At 44.1% G+C, this 23,531-nt stretch overlaps 1 protein-coding gene across 2 annotated transcripts in view; it reads right to left on the bottom strand.

Annotated features, from left to right (window-relative positions):
* Syt9 (synaptotagmin 9) overlaps positions 1-23,531 on the bottom strand; it is a 166,704-nt gene that overhangs the window by 108,815 nt on the left and 34,358 nt on the right. For both annotated transcript variants that reach the window (XM_032893200.1, XM_032893201.1), the window contains exon 2: positions 9,095-9,446. In XM_032893200.1, coding sequence (XP_032749091.1) covers positions 9,095-9,446 — 352 coding nt within the window. The remainder of the gene's footprint in view (positions 1-9,094; positions 9,447-23,531) is intronic.

Raw genomic sequence — 23,531 nt, 5'->3', positions numbered from 1 at the left:
AAAAGCACTTGTTGCTCTAGCAGAGGATCCAGTGAAGTTCCTAGCATCCACATTGTAACTCACAACCATCTAACTCCAATTCCAGGGGAGCCAACACCCTCTTCTGGTGTCTGTTGGTACCACACATGTGTACAGTGCACATATACATGGAAGCAAACATTTATGACATAAAATAAAGTAATCTAAATCTACAAAAAATGAAACACATATACATGCATGTGTATACACATGTGTGTATACACATGCATACAGACACATAAACACGTACACACATAGACACACACAGGAAAAGGTAAATTCCAAGAACAATGGGTGAAGAAATTCAAAGACACCATGTTCTATAATAATCCACACCCTAGTGCTGACTCTAAGAAGATGGCTGCCAAGACTGAAGCTTTCTGGTTTCTCCAGGTCATTATCTCAGGGCCAGAAGATGCTTCTTTTCATGGAGAAGTCAAGGAAAAGAGCTTAAAAGACTGTCCTGGGCTACCCCAGACCTGTGTTCAATCTGGAAGAAGTCTGGGTTCAAAGATACTTAACATCAAAGATCTCAACATAAAACCAGATACACTAAATCTAATAGAAGAGAAAGTGGGAAATAGCCTTGAATACATTGGTATAGGAGACAATTTCCTGAATAGAACACCAATGGTTCTAAGATCAACAACTGATAAAAGGGACTCAGAAATTGAAAAGCTTCTTTCTGTAAGACAAAAGACACCATCAATAGGACAAAATGACAGCCTACAGAGTGGGAAAAGATCGTCACTAACCCTACATCCGGCAGAGTGCAATATCCAAAATATATAAAGAACTCAATAAATTAAACACCAACAATCCAAATCATGCCATTTAAACATGGGGTACAGAGTTAAACAGAGAATTTTCAACAGAGGAATCTTGAATGGGTGAGAAGCACTTAAAAATGTTCAATGTCTGTAGATCTCTCCTGAGAGACACAGCCAGAATACGGCAAATACATAGGCGAATGCCAGCAGCACACCACTGAACTGAGAATGGAACCCCCGTTGAAGGAATCAGAGAAAGGACTGGAAGAGCTTGAAGGGGCTCGAGACCCCATATGAACAACAATGCCAACCAACCAGCGCTTCCAGGGACTAAGCCACTACCTAAAGACTATACATGGACTGACCCTGGGCTCCAACCTCATAGGTAGCAATGAATAGCCTAGGAAGGGCACCAGTGGAAGGGGAAGCCCTTGGTCCTGCCAAGATTGAACCCCCAGTGAATATGATTGTTGTGGGGAGGGCGGTAATGGGAGGAGGATGGGAGGGGAACATTCTTATAGAAGGGGAGGGGGAGGAGTTAGGGGATGTTGGCCTGGAAACTGGGGAAGGGGCTAACAATTGAAATGTAAATAAGAAATACCCAATTTAATAAAGATGGAGAAAAAAATGTTCAATGTCCTTTGTCATCAATGAAATGCAAATCAAAATGACTGAGATTTCTTTCTGTGCCCATCAGAATGGCTAAGATCAAAAAACTCAAGAGACAGCATATACTGGTGAGGGTTAGAACAAGGGGAGCACTCCTCCATTGCTAGTGGGAATGAAAACTGGTGAAATCACTTTGGAAATAGACTAGGAATAGTTCTACCTCAAAAACCAGCTATACCACTACTGGGCATATAACCTAAAGATGCCACCACAAGAGGGACATTTACTCAACTACGCTCACAGAAGCTTTATTTGTAATAGACAGAAGCTAGAAACAACCCTGGTGTCCCTCAACTGAAGAGTGGATAAAGAAAATGTGGAACATATACACAATGGAATATTATTCAGCTATTAAAAACAAGGACGTCATGAATTTGCAGGCAAATGGATGGAACTTGAGAATATCATCCTGAGTGAGGTAACCCAGAGGCAGAAAGACATGCGTGGTATGTTCTCAGTTATAAGGAGACATTAGCCATCAAGTACAGGATAACCATGCTACAAGCCATGCACCAAAGAAACTGGGTAATAAGGAGGTCCCAAGGGAGGATACAAGAATCTCACTCAGAAGTGGAAACTGAATAGCCATTGAAGATGGATGGAGAGAGGGAACTGTGTGGTGGTGGGGGAACAGGGATAGCCATCAGGTGTGGGGAGAGGGAGGCAGGAGAGGGCTGGGAGAACGGAAATTGGCAGTGGGAGGGGGCCTCTCTGGTGATGAACTGGAGGCCTCGGACTAGGGATGAAACTGGTTGTCTGTGAGAGTGAGATTCCTACTAGAGGGGGATATAGAGACTGAAGTGGGCACCTCCTATAGCCAGGCAGACCCTCCAGAGGAGAGAGGGGGACACCAATTCACCCACAAAACCTTCAACCACAAATCTGTCTTGCCTATAAGATGTGCATGGATAAAGATGGAGCAGAGACTGAGGAAACAGCCAACCAAAGACTGCACCAACGTGAGACCCATCCCATGGAAGAGAGCCAACCTCTGACACTATTAATGATACTCTGCTATAGTTGCAGACAGGAACCTAGCATAACTGCCTCCTGGGAGGCTTCATTTAACAGTAGATGGGGCAGGTGCAAAGACCCACATGTAAACATCGGGTGGAACCCAAGGAGTCTTATGGAAGAGTCAGGGAGAGAAGTGAGCAAGTCAGAGGGGGTCAAGGATACAAGAAGACCCACAGGGTCAACTAACCTGGCCCCCTCACAGAGCATGGGCCACCGGAGAGCATGCAGGAGCTGGACCTAGATCTCTCTGCACATTAGTAGCAAGTTAGAGCTTGGACTTGGTATGGATGGGGTTAGGGGAGGTGGGAAGCTGTCTAGGTCTCTGTTCTCTGCCATTGGATCCTTTTCCCCCTACCTGGACTGCCTGCTTGGGCCTCAGTGAGAGAGGGCATGCTTAGTCTTGTTGGAACTAGACATCCCAGGGTAGGGTGGTATCAGGGGGCGAGGGGGGGGGAGGCTCTCCTTTCTCTAAGAAGAAGGGGAGGAGGTAATAGGGGAAAGAGATTTGTAAGGGTGGGACTGGGAAGAAAGGAGGAAGGGTCTTGTGATTGGGATGTAAAGTGAATAAAAAATAAATAAAATTATTTTTAAAAGATATTTAACACAGTTTGTAGAGCAGTTTTCCCTTGCACACTTTCATGTCTGAAGGATTCTGAGCCATGGACTCTGTCCCATTCCCAAGGCAGGATGAGAAAGGACATGGGAAGAAGCCCAAGGGCAAAGGGGCTTTTCTTCTTTCCCTTTTCTCTAACGTAAATTAACCAGTTCCATCTCTAGGATAAGCCCCTGAAGAATCAACCCCAGCACCGATCATTGCCATTAGATCTTAAGAAAGGAGAAAGGATTTACTGCAGTTCTCAACAGATGAGAATGTGGACAGACAGACAACCGGTGGACTAAGAGGTGAAGAAAACCAAACAGTCTAATCCAGGTCTTGAAGTTAACAACTGGCCCGGCATGGAAAGTCACAATTCTTCAGGGTTTCTACAGCACAAAGGTGGGGATTCTTACAGGCTAGAGAGTCTGGGAAGAGATAGAATAAAAAGGCTCTGGCCCAGGACACTTTTATGGAAGAGATGAAATTTGAGTTGTCCCATCTGTATTCTCTTCTAAAATGATACTGGGGATTTCAATAGGAAAACAACTGAATTTCCATCATGGTCCAAGCTCTCTGAAGGACGTTCCGCCAACCCCCCCCTACTAAGCCTCCTGTGTCTAGCATCCGGTGCTTAGGACCCCCAGCATGCTTTCCATTTCAGGTTTCCTGTGCACCCAGGGACAAGTACACATTCGATCCCATTCTCCTCTGAGACTCTCTGTGATGGAGAAAAGAGTTCGCTTGTTCACAGCCAAACAGACAAGGGTTGTCCTGAACAGGGGGGGACACAGGCACGTGCTGCAAGGGAAGGAGGAAGTGGCGATCTGAGGCTGTGGGGGCTTCTCTCAAGAGTGAGGTGAAGTAGGAGTCTGCTTGGAAGCAGCAGAGGAGGTGGGTTAAGTGCAACTAGATACACAGACGTGCGGCTTGTTCGCTCTTACCAGTTCCCAAGCCACCTTGGTGCCACTTTCAAATATATTCCCCTTTCTTAGTAGCTCTTAACAACAATCTCTTTCCATTCCCAGCTGCACTGGGATTGCATATACAGGACTGACTTAGTCCTCCATTCCTGGGCTTGACCGGTCCCATGGATCTTCAGTACGCCTACCAGAAAAACCTCTGTGAAGGACTTGAATGTTCCACTCTGTATGATTGGTGCTCTTCTTTGCGGCCTTTGAAGAGAGGGATATGTTTTCTTTGCCTATTTAAAAAAATTACTGGTACCTACTACAGAATTTTCCACACAGCAGATGCTTAATACACATGTTTAGAGTAAATACATTACTGCCATGGATGTAACAGCTTCTTATAATTAAGATACTAGTCAGTAAACATGCATTTAAATATAACTTCAGAGACTGGAGAGATGGCTCAGTGGTTAAGAGCACTGACTGCTCTTACACAGGTGCTGAGTTCAATTCCCAGCAACCACATGGTGGCTCACAACCATCTGTAATGGGATCCTATGCCCTCTTCTGGTGTGTCTGAAGTCGGCGACAGTGTGCTCACATATATAAATAAACAATTTAAAAAACATATAACGTCAGGGTTCCATGGGAATTCAGAGAGGTCTAGGTAACTTCCATTTTCAAACTTATCCACTTATTAAAATCTAAAGGAATAAGTATAAGAGTAATACGAACACTTTTTGTTCTCGGTACAAAAATAGGGCTTAATAGAAACCTGCCACTCAGGGCTGGGGATACAGCTCAATGACAGACAGAGCATTTACCTAGTGTGAGACTCTGGGTTTTATCCCAGACACAAATATAAGACTACCCGCACTGAGCTATGACATTAGCCTCTGTACTCTTTGCTGGGGATCCAAAGGTGAAGGCTGGTGGTTTTCCTCATCTTCAGTCCGTCAGTGCATTGCCATGACTGTGCGGATTGCTTACCTCAGAGATAAGGTCAAAAGGTCTACGTGGGAGGCTCTTAATAAATGTGAGTGCCTTTCCACCAGCCTCACACCGTTATAGGCCTTACATAGTCTATATAATTCTGACCTTTTGCCACCCTTGTCAGAGAATAAGAGAAATGTGGCCTGCTGCTGGCCAGTATATTCTGTCAGCCATTCACAGAAGAAAGTCTGCCATTCCTGGAACTGTACCAAGGCCTAGACACAGGAAAAGAAACAAAATAGACATGGGCCTTTGTGCTTACAGAACAGTCTAGAGGAAAGTGCTGGAACAAAGCAAACAAAGGATGATTTGGAAACAGTTGAATGCTATGAAGGAGTGGTGACAACAGAACCTGAGGTGGGAGGCAGTAGAGCTGTGGTCCTCAACCTTCCTACTGCTGCGTCCCTGTAACACAATTTTTCATGTTGTGGCGACCCCCAACCATAAAATTTTTTCATTGCTACTTCATAACTCTAATTTTGCTACTGAGATGAATTAATGCAAACATCTGATGTGCTGGATATCTGATATGTGACACCTGTGAACAGCTCATTTGAACCCCCAAAGGGGTGGTGACCCGCAGGTTGAGAACAGCTGCAGTAGAGGATAGAACATTCCTGTGGTGGGGTGTCTGAGAGCCCTGAGCAGAGATTAGGCTAGGACATTAACATTGCCACAGCAAGTAGGAAGGGTCAGAATGGAAGGAACAGCAATTGTGGCTGAGAGAACAAACAGCCTGACTTTAGGCAAGAAAGGACTCAGACACTGCAGGGAGCCAAGGAGGCAAAGGTAGGAGCTCAGTGCAGAGAGATTTCTGCTGAGTCCAAGTGAATGAACCTCTAGAGTTGGGCACCGTGGTGGCCCCAGCACGAGAGGAAGTTATGCCCTAGATGCAGGGCCTTCACCAAGATGAGGAGGAGGAGTTGTGATGTGACCAGTTGTTATTTAGGCAAGAAACTTGAGGCTTAAATAAACTTGGAACTTCATCACGAGGCATGACTCACAAAACAGAATAGACAGAATTTTGGGTTCCTTCTACTTCAGGGGTCTGGGAAGTTTCATATATTTAAGGTTTCTTAGAAAGCTCTGATAGTAAAAAAAATTCTGATAAATGTAAGATTCCCCAATTTAGGCAATGTTGGAATTAAACCTTGGATGGTTGGTGGTAGTGAACAAGATAGACAGGTGGTTTACAACTCCCCAGGGAAAGAGCACCCATGACACACTCTCTCCCTCTCCCCTTCCCTGTGTGTGCGTGCGCGTGTACACATTCTAACAAAATGCTTGCTAATGAATTTGAGGATCAGTGTATGATACACTGCTAGACAAAGATATGCATTTCCAGGAAGAACCCATGGAACTAGTTAGTAGTAATTTAGGTGTGATTGGTTTAAATACACAATAATGCAAATTGTTAATACTGGGTCAAGTGCAGGCGAAAAGCATTTAAATTGCTAATGGCAGTTCAGCCGTTACTGAACCCAATTTTCACTGTTTGGAAGATAATTTGATTGCATATCTTCAAATCTAAAATAATCTGAATATAAAATGCGCTTTAGGGGATTAGTCCTTTATTATTCTCCTTTTTATTTCTACCGAATTTCCACAAATCTATGGTGAAACCAACAATGAATTTTCTCTTTTAAATACATTTCTTTATACATAGCCTATGTTAATATTTCTATGATAAATGCTGTAATAATTACAGAGATATCATTCATAGCAGTTTGCCATTGTTATAGGGCAGGATGCACAGATCAAATCCAATGAGAACCTTGTCTTTGATCTTCTCTCATACATTATTACATCCTGACTGCTGTTTCCCCTCACTCCCCTCTCCCAATCCTTCCCATACCCCTGCTACCCCTCTTCCCCAGAACCTCCACATTTCACCCCACCCCCCTCAGAAAAGCTCAGGCCTCCCATGAGCATCACCCAGACACAGAGTAACAACCTACAAGAATAGACACACACCATCCCATCAAGACTGGGCAAAGCAACCCAGTAGAGGGAACACGGTCCCACACGTAGGCAAAGGAGTAGGGACAGCCTCTACCCCACTGTTAGGATTTCCACAAGAATGGCAAGCTACTCAGCCATAACATACATGAAGATCAGATGCAGGCCACACCAATCAGATGAATAGCGAGTCAGGAGACCATTTGTATCACTCTGTGTCTGAGAGAATTCAGACAGGAGTAATCGGGTTGCAGAACAGAAGCAGCTGAGACACCTTGAGGAGTGACCGTATGAAAGGCTCTGGGTCTTGAGGGGACAGTGAAAAGATCTTATTATAAGTCTGTGCCACTGTGTGGACTCTAGTCATCTGAAGAGAAATCCTACTGATAAAATCTGAGGACTTCCTGGAAGTCAAATGGCAGACAAGCAGCCACTTCCTTAAGAAGGACTACTTAAGTTTTGCTCTTTGATTTAGAACTAGAAATAATACTAAAATAAGTTTCTGGAGGAAAACAAAACTAAACTGTCATAATCTATCACACTTACTGTGAATGAGCAGTCTCTAGGATAAAGTTCATTATCATTCATCTTTCTAGAGAATAGATCTTTTATAAAACCCGAACTGTGCTCATATTTAAAATAATAACAACAACTGTACGTTACTCCTCTGGCTAGAACACAAGTAAATACTTTCTCTTTAAAAAGGCTGATTCCTGTGTCTTTTTTCCCTGAAATATCTTACTAAAATTAGGTTTTCTATCCAGTGACTAGAACAGGTTGCTTAACCTCAGATTAACCTTTAGCACAGCCTTCGCATTTTGGAGGTGTGCCTCTACCTCGGCATCCAACCTCGGCATCCTGGGAGAGCTACATTTCAACAGCAGCGGCAATGAAAACAGTGATGAGGAAGGCAGAATAGCAGCTCCTCTCCTGCAAATCTGTGCAGTGAGAGTCTGGGTTTCTTAAAAAACCCAGGGGGCTTATGCGATTACGCTTTTGTTTGAACCCAGGTGTGGGCTAAGTGGCCGCCTCACAGCAGGTGATTTTGATTTTGTCTGGTGCACTAGCACGGGCGTGATTTTTTGCTAGCTGCAGATAGTTTAATTCTGGGGGCTCTGGAGAGGGTATACATGGGAGAGCCCAGAGAGGGCCTGCGGAAGCTGCTCCTCCCTGCTGCTGCTGGTTCCTGCTGTTGCACTCTGTCAAGTGATCCTGAGCAGAGAGATGAGCAGAATAGATGTCCTGAAACGGACTTGTCCCAAGGAACCCAATGCCCCAGTCAGCAGGAAGCAACCTAAAGAGGTCTACACCCCTTTCTCCTTCATTCTCTCCTACCTAGTGTTGAGGGGTTGGAAGGGATTGGGGTGGAATAAAGGTTGGAAGGGAGGTAGAGATGTAAGAACCCAATAAAATAGCTAAACAAGTCTGACAATCTGTGCGAGTGTATAGAACCATTTTACTCTCAGAACCTCTCCTAAGTTGGCACTTGTACTATCCCTGAAACGGACATGCTTGGAGGTTATGTGACTTGTTCCATGCCCATAAGTAAACACAGTTCTTCACACCCCAGAGCCCACTTTTAATCACTATACCGCTATTCATCTACTGCTTAAGAACAAACATCTAACATCCAGGCAATAAAACCCACGCCTAGTAGTCTGCAATCGTTACAACGCCTAAGGGTAGACAAAGACTTCTGGTTACTGTGGGATCTGAAGAACGCTAGGACAGATCAGAGGCACAATAAGTCAATTCTATGGCTTTAGGAGGACACCATAAGAAAAGTGGCTGAAAGTTCAGATTCTGGTATCCAAATCCTGACCTGGGTATATACTAACATACATCCTTTTTAATTTCTAAATTTCTCTTAGTATAATATCAAAATAACAGTACCTATGTCAGAACAGTAAACTATGCAAAAATAATGAATAAATGAAGTGGGGGCAATGTTAATTGTAACTTTTGTGCACTCCGTGGAAACTAAGCTGAGCTCTGGAACTAGGACCAGCAAAGAGTCATGGAGTTTCCCCATTTTCATTTTCTGGGACTGAGTGGACATCTAGATGATTACCTGATTCCCAGCTACTCAGTACCACCACTGGCAAGCAAGGGGGAAAGAGTGGTCCCTGCTTTGCATTCATAAAGCAAGGGGCATTACTGACCGAGCTGACGGCGTTGGCTCTGTGACTTGTCGCTGTACACGGACGGCATGGGCACAGTTGTCCTGGCCACCTGGCTGGGTGGAGAGGGGAATGTCGGGGGAAGTGTGGCTGATCTTCATGGAGGAGTCCGGGCAGGGTGTGGGTGGGTCTAGGAAGTCCTCGCTGTTCTCCTGCTCATTTGTCTCTGTGTCAGTGTAGTTAAGAGGCTCTTGGTTGTTGTCTTTGCTACCAGAGAACAGGCCTCGCTCTCGCCACGGAACCCAGCACAGTTTCCAAGACACGAAAAGAGAGACACCAAAGAGGGCAAGACCACAGGCGGTAACCACGAGAGTTAGCAGGCTCACAGAGATATCTGCAAAGAAGAAAAAGAAAAAGTCAGTGTGACGATGTCGCTCACGGCCACTCACTGTGCAGTCCTTGCAGAAATGGCCATCGTAGCCACACGTTCTGAAGGGCCTGACTCTGAAGGCCAGGGTGGGTGATGCTGCAGTGTTACCTGACGGTGGGGATTCAGACACAAACCGGAGGCTCCAAGAGCAAAGGGAGAAAAGTTGTGCAAGTTGTGATTAGAAACAACAGAACACTGTATATTTAAGGAGACTCTGAGGGCCCTGCAAGTCAAATGAGACTCTACCCTACAGAAAGCACCTATCACTAAAGTTTTCTGAGAAGAGAACTTTTAGCTGTCTTTTCAAAGTACCCGGCCATCTCAAAGAGCCCTACAACTTAGAAATTAAACCGCATTTTCTTTTTTAAGTGTTTAAGGGTCTAAGTTCATATGTTTATTGGGCTTTATAGAATCAAGAGAACCTACTACTTAGGTCTTCAGAAACCAGACAGAGTGGCACAGTCCGAGCTTCCCCCAGTTTCAAGAGCAACAAACACACACACACACACACACACACACACACAGAGAGAGAGAGAGAGAGAGAGAGAGAGAGAGAGAGAGAGAGAGAGAGAGAGAGAGAGAGAGAGAGAGAGAGAGAGAGAGAGAGAGAGAGGCAAAGTGGAGAAAGTAGTCGGTATGTGGTGTATCATCAAGCCAGTTATCAGAGTGAGGGCTGCAGGTTAAGCTGCTGGAGGGATCCGGGCACCTAAGAGCTGTCCCACACAGGACAAGAAGGTCCTGGGCTCCCCCATCCACTCCTTCCAATCACTGATAACCATAAAGGTAACCATAAAGAAGATCTAATACCAGCTCCTCAACATACAGCATAGGAGAAAGAATAAGCTTCAGAGCCAGAAGAAAATCCTACACCGAAGCCAGTACTGAAGCCAAAGCTACAGTAGAAGTCTGCAGACATACCATGAAAGAGTGAGGGCAAGGGGATACAGCAGGGAATGACGGTGATTGTATGTGGATCATGGCGTCATGGCCATGTGGTATTCCATAGCCACACTCATACATTTCAAGGTAGAATCTAGTCTCTACCAGGTTCCTACCTCGAGGTATGGTCAGAGAGACTGACGTATGAATCTGATCTCCTGCCTGACACCACTATTTTAAAGGATGCCCCTGAATGTCCCTTTTATGTCCCAGGACCCTAAACTCTTCCCAGGTTTTTCCTATACCAGTCATTTAAAAAATCTGCACTGATCACCCTAGCATATTCTGAATGTCTATTATGTGACAGACAGTATGCAAGGCTTTGGAGGCACAGTGAGAGGACAGACTTCAGACCTTCATATTCTGGAGAAACTTAAAAAGGCAGTGCTTACAAGTGTCCTATGACTTGTGACGAGTTACATTCATGCTAACTCATGTAGGACCTACACCACTTATCCACTGAATAAAACTGACCAACTGCCACATTTTCCACCATGACTGACTGTTCTTATAAAATGATAATCGTTTCGTCAGGAAAACTGCTCTTGAGGGGAGCCGGCCCCCAGGTTGCTGATGGATCAACAGATACTCCCAGTGCTGCCCAGTCAATCTCTGTTGTGGTAAACGATATCACATCTCTGCCTCTCACACTAGGATCCCTGTTTTGGTGTGGCAACTGAGCTCAAAAATCTCACTGAAACAAGGTAATCAACTCTTTAAACAAGGGATAGCATCATTGCCAAGTCACATGGAGGAATTTCTGGGACTGGTAGAGAAAAGCCAATCGGTGGCAAACACTTCCAACTAACCAGTGAGATTAACCAGTAAGACTAACCAGTAAAACTAACAAGTGAAGGGCCATTAATCAAACCAGAAATGGAAAAATGCAAGGCATGGGGATGGAAGACATAGCTTAGAAGCACAAAGTCCTAGACTAGATCCACAGCATTGCATAGACCAAGCACGGTGGCACATGCCTGTAATCTTGGATCTGGGGAGATAAGAGGTAGGAAGATCAGGAGTTCAAAGTCACCCTTGGCTATGTAGTGAGTCTAAGGTTGGTTTGGAATGACCAAGACCTCAAAAAAAAAAAAAAATCCCAGGTAGAGAGGTGGGGGAGTAGGTAAATCATAGGCACAAAGGTATCAAGCTTCCATGGATCCGCATTGTGGTTGGGCAGTGAAGAACAAGGTGTGACCTCAGACTCCACTTGGCTGTGACACTGTATAGTGAGTCTCTATTGGAGCACACTTCTACAACAGCTGGCTGCACCACTGTAGCTGGCATTGCAAACATCCATCCCAGCCCCCCACTCCACATAGTCTAATCTGAATATGAACCAGGCTATACATAGTAGTAGAATCTCTTAACAAGTTCTGTACTCCACATGCAGAAAAAACATCTTCATGAACTCCTATAGCTTTGTCCTGACAAACTGTAAGGAGAGCAGCTGCAAAGGTTGCAGAGGGGCGTGATGTGAGACATTACTGATCACTCTGGCTTGTTAGGATACACTCTTCCATGGAATCAGTTTAAATCAGAATTCTCTGTGTTGGTCTGGGACACTGACTGGTTCCACGGATTGAAATTAGCCAATACGGATCATCCACCTCAGACCGGAGGCACTTATAAGCTCGGAGCTAGTGTGTGAGAGTAAGAACTCCCATGTCAGGGTTGATCTTCAAGCCTCTGTACCCTAAAAAATAATTTATGGCACAAGCTCCAAGTCTAGAATGAGGGATGAATTTAACCCCGAGCACAACTGGTGGCAGAATTCCAAGTGAGACACTGACCCATGAGTAACACCTAAAGAGTCGGTGCTTTGAGTCTCTATGATCGTAAAGGGATTTGTTGCCACGGCAAAAAAAAAAAAAAAAATGGGTAATATATATGACCATAGAAATTACTGTCCAAAGCTGGGATAACTTAAAGAAAAACAAAGGGTTATGTTATAATAACTACACAAGGATAAGATTATTGACCCCGGATTGTCCAGGGTAAACTATGACATATGGTTGGTTATCTAGACTTAGGAGTTTAATGTGGTGCTGGAGAAATGGCTCAACACTTAATGATTGCTGTGCAATCATGAGGACAACATTGTGGATCTCAGCACACACGTAAAGAGCTAGGCATCCTTTGCATATCTCTGACCTAGTTCTAAGGGGGAAGAAATGGGCTTCCTTGCCTGCTGAGAAAATATGATGCCCAGGTTTGAGGAGAGACCTTCTTCTGGTCTTTTCACACATGCACAGGTACATATACATAAGTGCATACACAAACACACAAATAAATAAATACATAAATAATTCATGAAAAGTCAGGTATAGTGGTACACACATCTACTCTCTGCACTCAGGAAGTAGAAGCAAGAGGAACATCACAGTTACATACTAGTCTAGTCTACATGGCAGGTTTCAGGGAAGCCAAGACTACATGATGAGGTACTACATATCAATCAATCAATCAATCAATCCCATATGCACCGGGAGCTCACTTGTCTTAGCATGCTACCTCTCAGGATTTCACTGGGCATAGACAACATGTCAGATAACACAAAGCCTGACCTACTTTTACGAGCAGTCATCAGGCCTCTGACCCAGTTCCTAACAATTCCAACTTGCTCAATGACTTCTAGGTTATGCTTTCCAAAAAACAGCTGGCTCATAATTCCAGTCATGGAACAAGGAGCATGAAAGGAGAGAGCTTGTCTCCGTAAACACTTGATGCCAAGCATTTCAAAGAATTCCTGGTACAGGTATGACATTTGATGAAGCTCGCCTGCAGATCCTTGCTATGCAAACCTTGAATTATCGAAAGGAAGGCTGTGGCCTATAAACTCTGGAGGTTGCTAAAGTCTTATAGGATGTGAGCGCGCGCATAGGATGTGTGTGTGTGTGTGTGTGTGTGTGTGTGTGTGTGTGTGTGTGTGTGTGTGTGAACAGTCATTACAAACAGCAAGAGTACACTTTTCATATTTACACAAAGGCACCAGGTGAGTTAACAGCACTTCAGAACACCTGCCGGGTTGCCAGAAAGCAACAGTGGCCTGCATGACCTCACCAGCCTCCAGTGTAATCATCAGAGTGTCTGTTACCAATCGCTCAGTGTGTCCCCTAGACACCGTTTGTGCTTTTCTCTCTTACCAAAAAGAAGTATCTTTCAAAAAACAATCTCTACATCCACTCCTATCTCCTTAAAGTTGGCTTCAGCAAAGGGCTGTGGGGATGGGAGAGATAGCCTAGAATTGCAGGATTTTTTAAAGAGGTAATTTATTTCTCAGGTTAGGTGATAGCTATGTGGCCAACTGCCTTATAAGCTTTGAACTGCATATACATTCATTACACATATTCATTGGCATTTAGGTATATTTTAAAATGAAGATGGAAAAATAATGATAAAATATGAAATGTATTTTCTAAAGAGTAAGAACAGTGTGATTTGTTCTTTTGTTCATGGGTCCAAAAAAATTATTTATCAGACGATAGTTCAAGTGTTAAAAGAGGCACATGCCTCAGTTCCCGGAGGCTGGAGAGATACAAGCCGGAGGCTGTTTATGAAAATGCAGTAAGAGCTCCAGCTTGGTGGTCTTTTCCCAAGGACACGATGCCCTGCAACTACATCTTAACCACTGCATAGGATGTACTTTAATGCACACCAGACAAGATGCTGTAACACCAAATCCCAGCTAGACAAGTGCAGTTCTAAAGGACAGCCGAAAAGTTTCAAAAGTGGCAGGTACTGTTGACCAATGAAAAAAGGGTCTGGTCATCTACCAGCTGTGTATGGCCTGAGTAACGGAAGCCATTATCTTAGGTTTCCATTGCTGGGATAAAACACCAAGGCAATTTATAAAAGGAAACACTTAAATCTGGCTTATGTTTTCCCGGGATTAGAATCCATGCTGCAAAAGAAACAGCTGAGAACTCACATCTGGGTCCCCCAGTAGAGGTGAAGAGAGACACTGTGAATGGAATAAATCTTTTGAAACTCAAACCCTGTCTCCCAGTGGCACGCCTCCTCCAGTAAGGCCACACCTCCTAATCCATCAAACAGTTCTACAAACTGAGGAACAAGTGTTCAAACACATGAGCCTATGGGGGGCCATCCTCATCCCAACAACTGCAGCAGGATAGAAGTAGCAATAACTGAACCGACCAGGAAGATCAGCAGCTCAGAGGCCACCAGCCAAGCTGAAGTTATCAGTACAAATGGCCCATGACATGAACCAAATTAGAGCAAAAGACGATTCATTTCTGTGTGGAAATTTATAAAACAGCAGTGTAGATGAAAAAGCATGGGTAAAGCAGTACCCAGCAAAGAGGACCCTGGAGACCCCTTCTGACTGGGGAATAAAAATAAGAAAATTCCCCAAACAGAAAAACAATTCAGCAACACGACAGCTAAGGAACTTGGTTGAAGGTAAAAACCTAAACCACCAGCAGCAGCAGCAGCAACCCTGACCCAGAAGTACAAGCAACGATGGAGGGTGCTTCCCCCTTAAAGATCTAATATTTAAAACTGCTAAAAGACTAAGTCACAGAAAATGGAGGCAAATTTCACCCAAGGGAAACAGTATTTATGTCCCTTAAAACTGAAGGGGAGCTGGGTAGACATCCACCCAGCACTGGGACACAATACTTGGATCGTGACATTGGAAAAATAAAGGTAAGAGAAGGCCATAAAGCTGAGATAGAAACAATAAAGACCCGGGGTCAGTGAGTAAACCACCTGCTGTGCACAATGCCTTGTGTTCAGATCCCCCACACACATGTAAAAGCTGGATGTGGTCATGCACATCAGTAACCCCAGCACTGAGGGGATGAAGTGAAGATGGATCCCCAGCTCACTGGCCAAGGAGCCTAGCGGAGTCTGTGAACTCCAGGTCAGGAGAGACCCTGTCTGAAAACACATAATGGAGAGTGACCGCAGACTCCAACCATCGTCAACCTATGGTCCCTTCCCCCACACGCCAATTAAAACTCTAAGAAAACTAGACCCATAATCAGACTTACAGAAACCTATATACAAGGAAATGCATGAAAATTTCTGGAAAAAAATGAAAGCTATATTCAACTTAAAAATTTCTACCCAAATATGTTATTGATTAAGTGTATAAGGGTTCGAGAAACATTTCTAGAATTGGATGGCATCCATTGTGGAAGCCCCTTATGGACGACTACAGGAAATGAAAATGAAACGTGTATACAGAGAAATTTTCACTCAATGCCAGAGACCTGAAAAAGAAAACCACAGCACTGGGGAACAATCCAGAGAAGAGTCAAGTCCTACCTGCAGCAATGACCTGGTTGAGCATAAGGTATACTACCCAGTTAGCAAATGTGTGAAACAAGGAATGTGTGGGCCAGCAATCTAATGATATTGGGGGCTATTAGTAACTCTTAAGGATGATCATCGTATTGTGGTTATGTGTCAGAGGCATGTGTGGAACCATTCTACTGAAACAAGGCCTGGAACTGGCTTTAAATTACAGGTCAACAAACACTGACTAGATTTAATTACTGAGCTTTGACATGTGGACTTTACCACATTATTGTCTCTATTCTTAAATGTTTGGCGAGTTCCTAAAGGAAGATAAAAATGTAAAAATCCTTTGATGGGGAAAAATGTTGAACGGTGACTTTAACCTTAGATATTCATATTTAACAGGCTTGGATGAGATCCAGCATCTCCATTTTTAACAAGCATCTCAAATCTCAGATTAATCTGATACACATGGCTTTCTGATCACAATGAGTGTTTAACCCCTACAAGTTAATCCCAGTGAGTGCCTGTCTGTGTGTATGCCTCTGTGTGTATGTGTGTGTGTGTGTGTGTGTGTGTACATATATGTTTGTGTGCACACATGTATGCACACTGAGAACACAAGATGCTTTCCGGACCTTAAAACAATTATGTCTTTGGGTCCTACTACAGATAACACCAGGAAATTCTGTTAGGAAATTAGGCCATGAAGAACTTGAGGACATTACATGGTTCCTTGCAGGGAAAGTGGTAATGTAATTAGACAGAGGAAATAGGCAAGACCAGACAGCTCTGATGATGGGATGTTAAGAGCTTCAGAGAACAGAACCAATGAAGACATTCTGTATTAGAATGAATCTTTAGCATCATCCAGAATACTTAATGTGAGAAAGCCTTTATTAACATCCGTTTCATGTGACTACATTTAACACTTCATCATATATATGAAGTTTATACAATCAACTTTTTTTTTACTGTTACAGTTTAAAGAGATAATATTACTGTGAACTTAAAATTGTTCTCAAGGCAGCCTATTCTAACACAAGGGAAGAAGAGAAAGAGAAGGAGGAGGGCGAATATTACATTCAAATATCCCAGCCCTCAGGAGATAACAAAGTGCAGGAGAACTCAGCTGCACACCTCAGTGGGCTCCAGGGCATCTTCTGAACAGCATGCAGGAGAAGACACATGTAATAGATTACAGGTTAAAATTAAGTGCTTTGATGTTAAAATGATTGAACTTGTCTAGGAAATGCGATCATGCAAAGATATTGCTGCGTAATTACATTGTAGATGCCACAGCACAGCAGTTATGAACAGAGTTGCAAGTCACAGTCAAGATCTGTGTCTCTGAAGTGGGCGTGGCTTCACACTCCTGTAATCCCAGCACTTGGAAAGCAGAGTCAGGAGAATTAGAAGTTCAAGGCTATCCTCCACTGTACAGCAAATCCAAGGTTAGTCTGAGCTGCAGGAGTCCCAGACTCAAAGCCACAATAAAAATGATTTTTCATCTCAACATCAGTTATATAACCTTAGGTTAATTTCTTTATATCTTCATTTGTCATACAAATAATGTTGGTCTCTACATCTTGGAGTTGTCTGTAATGAATACGCAGAAATTCCTGAATGTGGTAGGGATAAGAGCACTTGCTGTGTTAGTAATGGGACCTGAGTTAAATTCCCCAGTAGCCGTGTAAAAAATCTGCTTATGGCTATCTGAGATTATAGTAGAACCCCAGTATCAGGGAACAGAGAAATGTGGATCCTGGGGACTCAGTGGCCAGCCAGTTGAGCCACAGAAGTGAACTTCTGGTTCAGTGAGAGACCCTGTCTTAAAGGAATAAGGCACAGAATGATAAAAAGACACCATGCTCTGGCCTCCACAAATATACATACCCGCAAACTCACATGTACATACCATACAAACACAGCACACAACACATGGCAAAATCATTTTTTAAAAAACTGAAGTTACTGGTGCTAACCAAACATAAATTATTATTATTTTTAATGTCTCAGGACTAGGATATCCTTCAGCCCTTCCATTTATGACATAGCCATTTGCGTACAAGGGAGCAGACGTTCACCAGATACCAAATCTGCTGGCACCTGCTCTAGAGATTTTTCAATGTCTAGAATTGAGGGGCATTTCGGGATGTCACTACTAACCTGCCAGCCTGCGATTATTCTGTTACAGCACTCTGGACTGACTAAGACTTAAGTCTTACATATACCCATTTCTCATAGAAGACCAGACCCAGGCCATCTGATTATGTTTAAAAGATCACCCAGAGAAAATAATGGGCAGGGCTTCGCACTGTGGTTCTGTAAGTTGTACAGTGTCTTAGCTACCATTCTATTATTGTGAAGAGACACTACAGATGAGGCAACTTATAGCAGAAAGCATTTAACTGGGGGCTTGCTGACGGTTCCAGAGGATAAACCCATGACTGTCATGGTGGGGAATGGAGAGGCAGGCCAAGCAGCTGAAAGCTTACATCTGATCCAAACAGGAGGCAGAGAGCAAGAGACTGGGCCTGGAAACCTCAGAGCCCACCCCTTCTGTGACACAACTTTTGACACAAGGCCACACCTCCTAATCCTTCCTAAACAGTTCCACCAACTGGGAACCAAACATTCATCTACATGGGACCATTCTCATTCAAACTGCCACACATAGGCACTATCTACTGAAATATGTACAGTGATTAGGAAAGAGCTTTCATATTTTAAGAAGCCCAGACCTAGCTTTGCACTATTTATGCTCCAATGTGACCACAGGTAAGCCTTTGCCTCACTAGGGTCTTCTGCATCTGTCCTGACGGACCTAGACATGACACACGCATTTTGTGGTTCTTGTGAAACCTGACAACTGACCTTGAGCTCACAGGACTGTCTCTATCTAGAGCTAAAGTCATCATAATAGTCCCCATTATAACCACAAGTCAGAGTGCTATCCAACTGAAGGCTACAATTTATGGCCATTCCTGCTTTTTATTCCAGCAGCAGACATGAGATTCTCTTAGCACTGGCTCATGGTGAAAATTGCAAGGATTACGGAGCATTAACTCAGGCCTACAGGGGCCCATTATTAAGGTACTGAGCCAGGTAAACAGAGCACACAGCTGCCTTCACTCTAAGACGCCCGTGAGTAAAGCGCGTTAGAACATGGACCCTGGCAATGGCATCCACTACGTTTTTTTTCCCGTTACTAACGCCGAGCATGGTCTATCTGTAACCAGACTGTGTCCACAGATTACTTTCTTAGAAGGCCGCCCAAAAGATTCTGCCTGTGTAACCTAGCAGCTAGCCTAAAATTAGCATGGGGAGACATGTTCTTTTGCACCTTTAATTTGCAAAGTGCTGTTTCATGAGTGTGACCAGCTCTTCTTCACACTAACATCGCCACCTCTGCCTCAGCCAAACGAGGCTACACATGGGCTGCAGCTGCAAGCGCTCATGGGGGATGGGGGAGGCTGCAGCACCTGTGTTTATAGCCCCTCACTTCCAAAGCCTGCTGTACCACACGTCTGCACATCAGGAAGGCCCGGTCACCATGGTTGGTTTGGCTACTGTGCTTCCTCATTCTTTGTACTTGTGCTAGAAACTGTTTGGCTGGGGTGGGGGACTCTACTTATAATATCTTACTCGCCTGGTTGGAAGGAAATGCTTGTAGAATCTACAATTTCTCTTTTGTTTTTGCTTTTGCAATTTTGAGACAGATCAGTAGCTCTGGCAGGCATGGGACTGTGATGCAGTCCATATCGTTGAACTTGTAATCTATCCTTCTATCTCAGCTAGGGTTACAGGTTTGTACACTATGCCCAGCCCTGTTTTGTGCATATTGGGGTTTTGGCCCATGTAGAATAAAAGAACATTCAGATGTGCTGGAATTATTGAAAAATCATAAATGACTGATACACAAGTAATCTGAGATTGAAGGGGACATCTGCTGAGGGCTTGGAGTCCTCCTGAAACAGAACATAAGAACTGGTGGGGACAAAGGACAGGCTGAAGGGGTCAATAACCCACTTGGGTGTGTTCACAAAAGGCACAGCCCCGCCCTGCCCACCTGTGGGGCTACAGTGAGGTGGGAGCATATACCCAGAGACGGGATGTGCAGCTGGTAGTCACAGACTGCTGCCTGCCTCCAGTATCTTCAGGTCATTCCTCACCTCCACCACGGGAGACGTTCCTCTTCACCTGGCCACATGCCTGCACCTGCACCATAGCTCACCACAGCACTTTCATTTTCTTTCCTGACATTTCTTTGAAGCTGGGGCCTTCTGCATCGACCCAGTAATTCAGACCTCCCACAGGACCCTTTTCCACGCTTTTTCAGTCAGGATCCTTGGCTAGGCCGGATTTGCTTTCGCTTTGATCCAATTTTTGTCCAAATCTCTCATCTACACTGGGAAATAAGATCAAAAGGTTGCTGACAAGCATCGTTCTGAATTCGTGTTTAGAAGCATCTCATAAGCCAATGTCTGCTGTGGGACAACTTCTTCCGTTTGGCAGCTCGAGGCCTGATGTTTCCCTAAATGAACCTGATCACTTCTCCCAGCCCTTCGCCATTCAGCAAGTAAGTGGACCTCTTGACTGGAGAGCCCAGACTCGGCCCTGCCTCCCATCTGGCATCTCCTACCTGCACAGGGCATGATGTGGAACTAGGAAGTTGGTCTCGATTTTAGGTCTTAGAATGAAGCAGACTTTCCCTCTAGGTCCTTCTTCAGATACAACTGGACACCTCCAGAGCACAGTGTCATCAAGGCATCTGGCCAGGCTAAAAGTAGACTGTGTTCTTGCTTTCTGCTGGCTGGGGTTATGCTGGTGTAGTTAGAGGATGTATGAATGGAGTACCTACCATGGAGTGGGGAGTTTTGAGGAAACAACCTAGAGATTGAATGCAGGTTTGGCTTAAGCACAAGCTATTCCTTCAGAGCCTTCTAATTATCTATCTATCTATCTATCTATCTATCTATCTATCTATCTATCTATCTATCTACATCCCAGTTCCCCTTCACAGAATCTACCCCCTTACCCCTCCCCTTCTCCTCTGAGAGGGTGGGGTTCCCCCTGGGTTTCCCTGATCCTCGTCCATCAAGTCTCTGCAGGATTAAGCACATCCTCTTCCACAGAGGCCAGACAAGGCAGCCCTGTTGGGGAAGGGATACATACCACAGTCAAGCCATAGCTTTAGGGACAGCATCTGCTCCACTTGTTGGGGGACCCACATGGAGACTGAGTTGTATGCCCTAACATTTCTTGAGGGAGCACAGCTCCTGGTGAATCTCAGAGCACTTTGGAGGCAATGAGCCAAAGGATTTTATATCTAAAATAGTGTAACTATCTGAAGGCTATTTAGGCTCTAGCTCCCTCACAATTCTGGTCCCAAAATATTGTGTTCTTCCAAATTAGGAACTTAAAAACACACCCTACAATCATACAACTCCTCACTTGTACATGGTGTTCTTCACAGTCAAAGGCCCTCTTTTACACCTGCTTATGAAACCCTATCCTCATACTTGCTTTTGATCTCTTTCAATGGGAGACACTGGAAATCCCACCATCACAAATACACAGACCTCCATTCTCTTCACTGCTTTCAGCCATTCTAGCCTGGCCCTTATGAATTATACCCTGGGCTTCCCATGACTTTTGCTCCGGGTGACTTATGCCAATAGGAAGTCCTGATAGAAAACTCGATGGCACTGGGAGAGGCCAGCTCAGGCACTGAGTTTTATTGTCTCACGGAATACTAGAGAAGACACTGAAGGAATAGCTGTGCTTAAGTCAAGTCTGAACTCAATCTCCAGGTTGCTGCTTCTACCTTAGCTGTCTTCTTGTGACTATCATGTCCTATATGTCCTGTTGCTCAAGCCACAGCTCTTCTAGGTCTTCTCTATCCACAGGTAGTAAGTAACAGCTCCCTTCGGTTACCAGATCTAGAGTGTATATTATCCTTCAACAGTTCCCTTGAATCCTGACCTTAACATTGCAAAGAGTCCTTATGTTAAACGTCCCACAAATTACCCAGTTTGATCATGCTGCCTGTTAGCTTCCACTAGGACCCAGACTAATTCACAGTAGAACTGGTTATTTTCTATCCCAGGCTCTAGCTACCTGGATAACTAGATCAAGGAAGCTGTACTCTTATGTTGAGATTCCTAATATATAAAACAAAAATGTACTGAGACAGAAGAGCCTTCTAGATCTCATCTTCGCAAATAAGAGTGAAAAGTTCATTTCTAATATAGCTCCACAACTCAGCATGGCATTAGTTCACACTCTTGTTTGATAAGTGACAAAATTATAAGCTATATGTCATTTCTACTTTACATCTATTCCTGCTCCACTAAAAAATGTGTTTAAGGTAAGAAACTTATAAAAGTTCTGTACAAGTTTAAATATATATATATATACATATATATACATATATATACATATATATGGAGAGGGAAGGAGGGAGGAGGGGAGAGAGGAAGGGAGGAAGGGAGGGAAGGAGGGAGAGAGGGAGAGAGAGAGAGAGAGAGAGAGAGAGAGAGAACAAACTATCATTAAGATTACTTGTTCAGGTCATGGTAATATGTGTCTGTAACCCCATTGTCAGAAGGCAGAGTAAGGTGGGGAGTTTGAGGACAGCCAAGACTTTGTAGCAAGTTCATGGTTAGCCTACTGCCTGAGGATCCAGCTATACCTCTCTTGGGCATATACCCAAAAGATGCCCCAACATATAAAAAGACACGTGCTCCACTATGTTCATCGAGCCTTATTTATAATAGCCAGAAGCTGGAAAGAACCCAGATGCCCTTCAACAGAGGAATGGATACAGAAAATGTGGTACATCTACACAATGGAATATTACTCAGCTATCAAAAACAACAAGTTTATGAAATTCATAGGCAAATGGTTGGAACTGGAAAATATCATCCTGAGTGAGCTAACCCAATCACAGAAAGACATGCATGGTATGCACTCACTGATAAGTGGCTATTAGCCCAAATGCTTGAATTACCCTAGTTGCCTAGAACAAATGAAACTCAAGACGGATGATCAAAATGTGAAGGCTTCACTCCTTCTTTAAAAGGGGAACAAGAATACCCTTGGCGGGGAAGAGAGAGGCAAAGATTAAAACAGAGACTGAAGGAACACCCATTCAGAGCCTGCCCCACATGTGGCCCATACATATACAGCCACCCAATTAGACAAGATGGATGAAGCAAAGAAGTGCAGACCGACAGGAGCCGGATGTAGATCGCTCCTGAGAGACACAGCCAGAATACAGCAAATACAGAGGCGAATGCCAGCAGCAAACCACTGAACTGAGAACGGGACCCCCGTTGAAGGAATCAGAGAATGAACTAGAAGAGCTTGAAGGGGCTTGAGACCCCATATGTACAACAATGCCAAGCAACCAGAGCTTCCAGGGACTAAGCCACTACCTAAAGACTATACATGGACTGACCCTGGACTCTGACCTCGTAGGTAGCAATGAATATCCTAGTAAGAGCACCAGTGGAAGGGGAAGCCCTGGGTCCTGCTAAGACTGAACCCCCCAGTGAACTAGACTGTTGGGGAGAGGGCAGCATTGGGGGGAGGGGTGGGAGGGGAACACCCATAAGGAAGGGGATGTTTGCCCGGAAACCGGGAAAGGGAATAACACTCGAAATGTATATAAGAAATACTCAAGTTAAAAAAAAAAAAAAAAAAATTATTCATTCTCATGATTGAAAATGATACAATATTTCAATCTTTCCTGGATGTTTAATACTTCACACAGCACATTATTTAAGGAACATGGGCCATGGAAATGGAAATAATTTTTTTTTTTTTTTTTTTTTTTTT

This window comes from Rattus rattus, chromosome 2, assembly GCF_011064425.1.
Source record: "Rattus rattus isolate New Zealand chromosome 2, Rrattus_CSIRO_v1, whole genome shotgun sequence".
Classification (NCBI taxonomy): Eukaryota; Metazoa; Chordata; class Mammalia; order Rodentia; family Muridae; genus Rattus; species Rattus rattus.
Note: the sequence above shows the minus strand (reverse complement) of the source record. Positions and strands in the feature narration are given on the sequence as shown.